Below are 10,269 nucleotides of genomic sequence, written 5' to 3'. Positions count from 1 at the left end.
GTATGTTTGAAATTATGTGTAATGTGATACATTTGAATAATTTAGACCTGGAGGTTTCATGTTTAGTACCAGGTAAATGTGTCATGTGATTAAAATGTGTGTGTAGGAGATGGGTGATGTTTAGTCTACCATAATTTGTGTTGTGTAATTTAGGTCCAGTGCTACACTGGGGGGTCATGGACTTATTCATTCAGTGTAATGAGGTGTGAACGACCCCTTGTAGTGTCTCCACACCCATCTCCTTGGTGTAAGTTGGTGTAGGTGTGACCAGACCTCCCTGAGGAGTCTGTTCCCTAGGGTTGACAAAAGTCAGTCTGAAAAAGAGACAGACAAGAGAGAAACTGTACAATTTTGAGCCTTTTTACAAATTGCTTGAAGACTGGTGGGCCTTGGTTTTCCTGTTGTGTCCACGTCCAAACAGTTATTGCTGGTGGATACAATCTAGGACTGCATCCCATCAGAAGCAAATTAGTTTACAAAGACATATCACGGTCACGATCATGCTTTGAAACCACAAGGCTAAAATTAACAAAGTGTTCATGGTCAGATTGGTATAAATTTGACCACTTCCATCTCTGCAGTCTGTAAAGACTTTCTGCCTGACTTTTACATTACGCCCAACTTTAATAATATGTCCAGAAAAATTGAACTTTCTGATCAGATTTCATGTCTGCCTTCCTTCCCAGGGAGGAATGGTTTAGTTTGCTAGTACTTGCACCACTGTGTTTGTGGGTTTTTCCTTCATTGCAAGAAGCAAGACCAAACTCACACCTTCCCTTGTTACTGGGCGGCAGATCAATCAACTCCAACTTAAAGCAGCATTTTAGTTGATAAATTCTGGACACATTATTTTTTCTCATTGGAGATTTTTACACTAACAGAGGATAAAAAGGTTCTTTCTCATTAGCTCTATAATTCCTTTCATTTTCCTTTCTTACCAATATCTCTCCCCACTTTCTATTTCCTTCTTTCTCGTCTTCCAGCACTAACACAACACTACATTCTTGATCCTTCTTCATACCCTTCTACAACTGTCTCTCCTCTTCTAAATCAGTGCAAAATCACCCTGAGACTACGACCATGCCTGGACATTGCAATATAATAAATTGAAATAATTTTATTACTGGTCTCTGGAGAGCCTCCTGCATTTTGTTCAGAATGGCTGATTATCATTTCTGTGATCTTTTTGAAGATACACCCTAGGTTTGTCTCTATGGTTCCAGTAGTCTTCATATGTGTATTATGTGCATAGGCCATACTGGAAACATGGGTCTGTAAGGCTCCCCTTTTTCCTGAAGAACGGAATCCAGAGGCCTTGGTCGAAGGTTAATGCACGATCAGTCTTTTCCCTGCGTCTCTTTAAAAATCACTTATATTTATTAATCTTTCGCGTTTTCCAATTTCTAACTTTATCTGACTCCAATCTTTCGTGATTTTAGTTATATTTACTTAAATGTAACTGCTGATCCCTCTAGTTGTGATTAAATTTGGATCATTAATTAACTATAATATTTCCTAGTTTCTACTTATCGTTCGTTAGGAGTCTGGGTCGCTTAGAGACCTTGTTTGGTCAGAACAGACTCACGACACATCTGGGCTAGTCCAGGTCTTAGTCAGAGGCTACACCGTAGATCACTTACCTTAATGCAGACATCTCCTCGATAGACTCAAAAAGAGTAATTTTTATGCGTTCCCTAAGTAATGGCATACTAAGCCAGTTTGGTGGCCAGAAGTCAAGATCTCAAGACGGCTCCATCCATCGATCGTTGATCTGACTCACCCTAGCACGCCAACAATGAGGAAAACCTCAGAAGTCACTAACCTACTAGAAAAGTTATTTCAGACAATATTATAAGTTAACCAAGATTAACATTTATTTTTCCAGGCAAGAACAGTTTCCAAATTGGTATAATTGATAAACATTTGCACAACTGATCAGCAGTACAAAAATAACACAAAACAAAATAAAACAAACTTAAAAGGTCAGTATACCTGGTCTTTAAAAAGTACATAGTGTAGTGTATGAGGACACACACCACACTACGGGCCGATCTGGCTACAGAATCACTCCTTGTTGTGTTTTGTCACTTTCCTTATATACTCAGACCAGACAAAGAGATACCATATTTAGTTCAGCCCAAATTTAGGCCAAGACTCTTTTCAAAGTAGAAAAGTCTTCTATGGTCAGACAAGTCTTGTTAGAAATCACAGACACTGTGTTCTTCGGGCTAAAGAGGAGAGATCTTCAGTGTGTTTCAGTTGAGTTCAGAAGCAGTATCTCTGATGGTATGGAGGTGTATAAGTGTATACCGTACAAGCAGCTTCATGTTCTGGAAGAAGACACTATGAATGCTGAGAGGTATATAATGGTTTTAGAGCAACATATGCTCCCCTCCGGATGACGTCTGTTTCAGGAAGGTCTTGTGTATTTTAGAAAGACAATACTAAACCACACACAGCAGATATTACTACAGCATGACTTCACAGAAGAAGAGTCCAGATCTTTGACCTACAGAGAACATTTGAAGCATCGTTAAATGAAAAATACATCAGAGACGACCATAAACTCTTCAGCAGCTAGAAACCTGTATCAGGCGAGAATGAGACTGAATTCAAACATTAAAACTTCAGAAATTCATAACCACGGTGCCCAGATGTCTTCAGCTGTTTTGAAAAGAAAAGGAGATGCCCTGCCCCAACTATTTTGAGATCTGTAGAAAGCATCACATTTGAAACGAGGCATCAAACTTTGTGCCTACAATTGTAAAATTTGTCAGATTAAACAGTTGTGTTATCCATGTTCTATTGCGAATAAAATATTGGTTCATGTGATTTGAAATTCTTCTAGTTTTATTCAAATTAATACCATGCAGTTCTGACTTAATAACTCACCACTGTGTAAGGGTCCACCCAACATGGTCATCAGGTCTTAAAGGGGTGTTATACAATGCTTGTTTTTTGTGCTATGTAAAATTGTGAGAAGAAGGTCACATTTGTCGCTTTGTTTTTGCTAGGTAGGTAAATATCTAGGTAGATTTATTCGGAAACACAACTGAAAAGTTGTCTGTTTCGCAACACCTTGTACCCGCCACGAATTCTCAGTAAAATATTTAATGAGGGCTTCCGTACACAAGAACTGAACTGAACGGTATTGCAAAATCATGAGCGTGATTGTGTAGGAAGTGAGCTTCATATAAACAGGAGCAGGAACCCAGCGATTGTACTTCCTCCACTCAGGCACCATGTGGATTTACAAGGTGACCGTGTATAGCATGAGACAGATCATGGCCAAGGCAACGAACAGTATTTACCTGACGCTAATGGACTCGGAGCAGAAGAGCAGCGGAAAAGTCCTGGTCAACCCATCCTTCTTTTCTTCTTTTGCAACGGTAAGAACTTGACCGTCTGATATGTCTGAAAAAGACATAATAAAAAAATATAGTAATATAGCATCAATACCGCCTTTAGGACCCTGACGTTTAGGTACTCAAGATGCAAATAAATGTAATGTTTATTATTGGAAAATAACTCGTGAAATGTCTAATCGTTTTTTTAATTAGGGGTGCGATTTATAGGGTTAAATAGACTTTGTTGATGTTACATACAACATAAATGTCTAATAAAAGTCGTTCTTAAAGGAGCTCACCCTCGAGATCCACGTGGAGAAGGAACTTACAGACAGCGTCCAGGTGAAACTTGAAAAGAAGAGCCATTATTTTAATTATTCCTGGTTCTGTAAGCATATCAGTGTGAGAAGTCCTTTTGGAGAAAGCTTGGAGTTCCCCTTTTATAGCTGGTTGGAAGACAAAAAGGAAGTGACCATCCAAAAAGGCACCGGTACGTAGTTTTTAAAGAAGCATTAATATGATGGTTATTATTTTAAAATTGAATCGTATGTTAAATGCTGTAATGTGTGCTAAATTCATTTAGCTCGACTGCCTCAGGATGACACAAACATAAAAGAAAGACAAGAAGAACTGAAACATAGACGGGAAGTATTCAGGTTTGATGAAACAGTTATGGTCTTATTCAACGACAGCGCTTCTAATAACATACGTTTAAGATTTGTATTCATTTTTATTTGTAATATTTGCATGTGTGATATATATATCATTGCTTTATACTTTATAGTCATCATGCAAATGTTAATATTTCTTTGTTAAACGCTATATCTGTCTTTTACTATTTAAAACCCTAAAAGGATAGTTCATCCAAAAATGCCAATTATGCCATTACAGTAATAGCCTTACCGTTGATGGAAGGGTTAAAGTGCTCTCAGGTTTCATTAAAAATAACGTCGTTTGCTTTCTGAAGATGAACAAAGCTCTGGATGGTTGAGTAATTATTGACAAATGTATGTTTTGGGGTGAACTATTCAAAATAGTAAGAAAATACTTTTCCAGTGTATAACTTTACACATGAAATTGGGCTATGAATACACATGGCCTTTAGATGTGTTTCTTGCTTTAACCGTACATGTTGTCATTTTTATCGTTGAAGATGGAAGGAACAAAACCAAGCCTTCCCTAAATGTATAGATGACACAGAGGGGGGGCTTCCTAAAGACGTTCAGTTTGATGGACAAAAAGGATTTGACTTTCAAAAGAACTTCCTAGAAGCGTAAGTCTGCGGTAGTGTGTCATGGTCATGGTCCATATTGATCTGTTACTGAATTTTACAATTCCCTATGTGTTCAGGTTATGTTTATGATGACTTTAGGGGTTCAGGGATAACGTAATTTAACACAAGCAATGCAGTACCAAGCAAACGGTTGTTATGTTGCTAACTCTGCTGTATGTATTCTGTTTCAGGTCTCTGGAATTAGGTCTTGACAAAATTGAAGGATTAGTAGAGTCCTGGAAAGACATTACTGATTTTGAAAAGATATTTGAGCATTACAATATCAAGAACACTCCACTAGGTTCGGATGAATTTTTCCTCTTTCAAGAATGTTTGTCTCCTTTCAATTTATGATGCTATAGGAGCGTGATGCTTGCTGAATTGTTCTGATCCACTTCAAATGTTGAATACTGTAGTTCAAAGGCAGACGAAACAGCGCTGATGTGGAAAACAGGAGAAAACTCAACAATCCAGATAGAATGCATTTAATTCCACAAATCACCAACATTTACCTCAGATTTACTGTAGTCACCGGACCTGTTCTGCTCTCGCATTAGAGCGCTAACTTGTTAGCTAATGCTAGCATTAGCATCATGCTAAGTAAGCCTCTTTTTTCATGCATTAGGCTGCAGCTATTCCACTTTTTTAAACTAACTTTCTAATTTTCGAAGAATTTTTAAGCATGTCATAATGTTATATCGTAATATTGTTGCTGTTTTATTTCATTTTTTGATCTCCGTTCACAAAACAAAATTACAGTTAGTTTGCTAACTTTTGCACCACCTGGCAGTAGTTTCGTGAATGAGTAGTAGGCTTTTTGACCTCCTACTGTACTTTGGGTGGCTGCTGCACATTATATCCCAAGTAGCCCAAAAAAAGTCACGGCTCTGTATTTTTTTAAAATGTCAGCAACTGTGCGGGAAAACTGCAGTGATAGATAATGGAAAACAAACAATGTGGAGGCATATTTTTCTATACCTGTAAACCTTTGACAGTTGATTGAAGTGTCCCCTTTGTAATCTGGACAGAGAACGTGATACAAGACTGGACCAAGGATTACATGTTCGGCTACCAGTTCTTGAACGGCTGCAATCCTGTCATGATCAAGAAGTGCACGGATCTTCCAGAGAAATTCCCCGTCACACACGAGATGGTCAAGGGCTCTCTGAAGGGACGCCAACTACATGAGGAGCTACGGGTCAGAAACTTTACCACAGAAATCACTCAAATCAAGACTTATTGCTTGTTTCGTGATCCACATATTGGAGTGTTACTGTGATATTTTACTTGTGACCTGTTTGTTCTCCACTATACACCTGTGTCCACATGTTTACAGAAAGGAAACATCTACATAGTGGATTATGAAATACTGAAGGACGTCCCAGCAGCCAGCCAGCGCTATCTGGCCGCACCAATCTGTCTACTGTACAAGAACGAAGTGGACCAAATGTTGCCAATCGCCATTCAGGTATGTGTCTCATATAAAATGGATGAAATTGCTTTTCACATGAATTCACTCACTGCAGTAAAAAACATGTCCTGCTTGCCTTTATTATATCTGAATCAGCTGAGTCAAACCTCAGGAGAAATGAGTCCAATCTTTCTTCCGAGTGATTCTAAATATGACTGGATGCTTGCCAAGATGTTTGTGAAATCCTCAGACTTCATCGTACACCAGCTGGTCACACACCTTCTCAAGACACATCTGGTGTCTGAGGTTTTTGAAATTGCCATGTACAGACAGCTGTCTGCCGTCCATCCCGTATACAAGGTACATAGTCGTTATATCTAGATGTAGTACAAAGAGGTGGAGTTTGTGCTTTGACGTATTGATGCAGGGTTGCTAGCTTTGATATCCTTGTATCTTTTTATCCATGTTTCAGTGTGACATGGAAACAGCTTTTGCCTTTTCAGTCATTTTAAGGATTAAATTCATGTAATGTTCAAGAGCATCATTTGCTTCTTACAGTTACTGATGCCTCATGTTCGTTTCACGATCGCAATCAACGCAGAGGCCCGTAAACACCTTATCAGTGAAGATGGGGTCTTCAGCAAGGTAGCTTTACAGCCAACTCAGTACAGCAGTACACAAACTTCTGTTTCTATTTTTTTTCTTCATCTTTCTGTGATATGGCTGTAAAGACATGCAGTCTTAACAAATAAGTTGCCCTTAATTAGTAATATAAATATTTGAGGTTGATGAATAACAGGCAATCGTTTGGATGTTTTGCCCGAGTCATATTTCAGCATACAGCACTCGCTCTGAACAAAGAGCCACAAGTTTGTCCATATAAGGTATAAGGAATTCATCGACAGAAACATACGTCAGTCAAACTGGTTTACGTGTTAGAAAATTTGACACTAATTTCATCCTATGCTAGATCATCACTTGAGTAAGCTAAATAAATGCTTTCAGCTTAGTTTATTTCTGATGATATTTAAGCAAAAGATGAACTGTGTTCTTGGTGTCCAAAGATTAGTAGCATCAATGCAGATGGGATGGAGAAACTGGTGCAAAATGCCATGGAGGCTTTATCCTTCAAGTCCCTGAACATCCATGAGGACATAAAGGCTCGAGGAATGGAAGATACACCCAACTACTATTACAGAGACGATGGCTTGAAGATCTGGGAGGCAATCCACCAGTAAGTGCTAACAACAGTTCAGATCCCATAAATGTACCCGTCAGAGAAAATGTTTGGCATCCAGAGTATCTTTCTGTAGTTTTGTTTCGGCCGTGGTCAAGATCTACTATGATAGCGATGAAGCAGTTCGAGAAGACGTGGAGATTCAAAGATTTGTTAAGGACGTTTCCTGCTTTGGCATGAATAACTCTCACAGTGAGTACGACTAATCACAGTATTTGTCTGTGCGTGATTGTTTATAATCTTGTCTATTCAATATGCATCATTACTGTCGCTGTTTCCAGAGTTTCCAGAGTCTCTGGAATCTCGAGAGGAGTTGATCGAGTACCTGACCGTGGTGATTTTCACAGCTTCAGCACAACATGCCGCTGTCAACTTCGGACAGGTGAGCTTACTCACGTACTTCGGCAGGAACGTTTAAAACTGATGATATCTGTAGACTAACACGTGCGAGTTTCTGTTCCAGTTTGACTGGTACGGCTGGATCCCCAACAGTCCTTCCACCATGCGCAGACCACCTCCTCAACGGAAGGGGGAAGTGGATATGAAGCGTATCCTGGAGACTCTGCCGGACCGGGATTGTTCCAGCTTGGTTTTGGGTACAGTCTGGGCTCTCACTCGGATGGAGAAGAATGAGGTTTGATGATTCATATATAGTGTTCACTTGAAATTGTAGAGAACATGTCAGCGGTCTAGTCTGGCGCATAGTGAAAAGAATGAACCTGTTACTAGCTGAGGATACAGAGAACCATAACAATGACCTACAGACAAAGACATCCAGCTACCTTTGCAGCAAGTGACCTGGGGGTAGACTTAAGCACAATAACCTTACTTTTATCAGTTAAAGGGTTCAGTTTGATGCGGGCTCTTCAGAGAGATTGAAAGTAAAAGATCACACTAGTCTAGAGTGGATCCGCAACATAATTACAGCTTTCTATCACTATTGCATTGAGTTTTCATTTATTTTTTGCTCAAATGACCCATTTTGTTTTCAAAGTATGTAACAGCAGCATCAGTTTCCTAAATATCTTACTTTTTTCCAGCTGTTCTTAGGCATGTATCCAGACACATTCTTCACAGAGCAACCTGTGAAGAAGGCCATAAAGACTTTCCGCAAGAGCCTCAGTGAGTTGACGGAGACAATCAAGAACCGGAATGAAAAATTAACTTTGGATTATTCTTATTTGTCCCCAGACAGAGTCCCCAACAGTGTTGCAATTTGATTGTCAAGAAGAGACGCTTCATTTGGCTATGCTTTCAAAGAGCACACACAGGTTTATGTTATGATCGGTTTATTGTTGAGTTCTAATTTCTAAAAAGTGTGTATTCATGCATCCCTGCTATGATGTTCATTTATTCATCTTTTGGTTAATGTACTCAGGTTGCGGTGTACTGTAGGTTGTTGGGTTTTTTTTTTACTTTATTGATGTCTATCATTGTTCAGGCTTAATTTCTTTGGGTATGGGCTTAGCTGAAAAACGTTTAATGAATGCTTTAAAGGAATTGTTTTGCGATTGGGAACATCTCTGACTTCTGATGGTTTTGCATTTATGTTTCTATTTTTAACTCTCATAAGAAAAATAGATAAATGTTTTTCATTACATCTTTTTTTTAATTTCCCTTTCTAGTACTTTCTTGTAATTAATTAAGTATTTTCCAGATCTAAATGTAACGGTGTGTTTTCAGTGAATTCATTAATGTTCAGCTGTGCCTGCCGTGTTTGAAAATGCTAGAAGTTGATTTTTTTTGTGATAAATAAAATATTTTAAATCAAATGAATTTATGTGAAGTGGTACTGCTGATTAAAAAAAACAAATATTTTATCTTTTGTGAAAAAGTCCACTCAAATGTATTTATTGCTTACCTGAAAAAAGAAAAAAATGTGGCTTTAAATCTGTATGAATTTCTTTGTCAAAACACAAAGGAAGATTTTTAGAAATTTTGTCACAAATCTTCAAAATATCTCCCTTTGTGTTTGGCAGGTTTGGAGCTACTTGAGGATGAACTTTTGGGTGAACTATTATTTTAAGAACACTATGCATTGCTTTGGATAAAAGCATCTGCCATATGCATAAATGTACTAATTCATTCTGTGATATTACAGGTCACGATAACTCTTGTATGGTAATGAATATGAATTGTAGTATATTGGCTAAAGGCATAAGGCCCCTTTAAGAGGGGTGTTATTAGTTTTGGCCTTGGGTTTGAATGTATATTTAGTTTCAGCTCCTAAAACAGCATGACTGCTTCGTAACATCAACAGGAATCAGGATGGCAATCGCCGTGCAACCCATACGCATGCATCAGGACACAAAGTTACAGCTACAAGCCAATATCAAAAATGTGATAAACCATGCTACAGGTGTGGCGACCAACATATACCGCAGACCAGTAGATTTTCCATCTTTGTATGCCATTATTGCTAAAAAAGAGACAAAACAAAGAGACACAAGGATTCAGCCAGTATCACGGTAGAAAAGGGGGCAGAAGCCATATTCGGCCACTGTTATGCAGAACAAACAAGCGTACACACTGGAAGTGAGAGTATACTTATCCTTCACCGTGATCCTCCCAAACCCCTGAAATGCATGCAGACAGTGGAGTTCAAAAGCAGTGGTCACAAGCATTTGTGGAATTAATGTACAAAGCAACATGGAACTCACTGCCCTTGTTTGTATCTCAATTGAATTGAACGTTTCTTCAAAGCCCTCCCAGTTCCCTGTGCTTTACGGCCACAGCTGGATGGGGAGCTGGATAAATTGATGGCTCAAGGAATTTTTGGAACCATGTTCAGCATGCAAAGTGGGCCACACCCATAATGACAGTGGGAAAAAAGACAAGGAACTGTTCTCAAAACAAGCTTATCAGCAGCTTCCATTGGATCATCAAGCAGCTTCTCACTAACTATTAACTCCCACCGTTGACTGTTCTGGCCTCTGCGATTGCAGTTTGGAGTGTCAACAGCTGATTTATGGATACCTTGCTTGTAGGAGTTCCAGGTGTC

At 38.9% G+C, this 10,269-nt stretch overlaps 1 protein-coding gene across 1 annotated transcript; it reads left to right on the top strand.

The window, feature by feature from the left end:
• Window positions 1-3,175: 3,175 nt before the first annotated feature.
• LOC122342998 (polyunsaturated fatty acid 5-lipoxygenase-like) lies at window positions 3,176-9,044 on the top strand. Its single transcript, XM_043237262.1, has 14 exons — window positions 3,176-3,389; window positions 3,639-3,837; window positions 3,931-4,003; window positions 4,501-4,620; window positions 4,812-4,921; window positions 5,649-5,818; window positions 5,957-6,088; window positions 6,188-6,391; window positions 6,590-6,676; window positions 7,096-7,265; window positions 7,345-7,460; window positions 7,550-7,650; window positions 7,732-7,902; window positions 8,309-9,044. Exons 1-14 carry the CDS (start codon window positions 3,243-3,245, stop codon window positions 8,486-8,488), a joined length of 1,980 nt encoding a protein of 659 aa, XP_043093197.1. The 5' UTR covers window positions 3,176-3,242; the 3' UTR covers window positions 8,489-9,044.
• The last annotated feature ends 1,225 nt before the right edge of the window (window positions 9,045-10,269 follow it).

The sequence above is a fragment of the Puntigrus tetrazona genome, chromosome 4 (genome assembly GCF_018831695.1).
Source record: "Puntigrus tetrazona isolate hp1 chromosome 4, ASM1883169v1, whole genome shotgun sequence".
NCBI lineage: Eukaryota > Metazoa > Chordata > Actinopteri > Cypriniformes > Cyprinidae > Puntigrus > Puntigrus tetrazona.
The sequence above is the reverse complement of the archived record's forward strand: the minus strand, read 5'-3'. Positions and strand labels throughout refer to the sequence as shown.

Excerpts from the sequence above, each read along its gene's own strand:
- LOC122342998 (XM_043237262.1), top strand. The coding sequence starts at position 3,243 with ATGTGGATTTACAAGGTGACCGTGTATAGCATGAGACAGATCATGGCC. Across the intron at positions 5,819-5,956 it reads AACTACATGAGGAGCTACGG|AAAGGAAACATCTACATAGT; the intron begins GTCAGAAACTTT and ends ACATGTTTACAG. Across the intron at positions 6,677-7,095 it reads AAGATGGGGTCTTCAGCAAG|ATTAGTAGCATCAATGCAGA; the intron begins GTAGCTTTACAG and ends TGGTGTCCAAAG.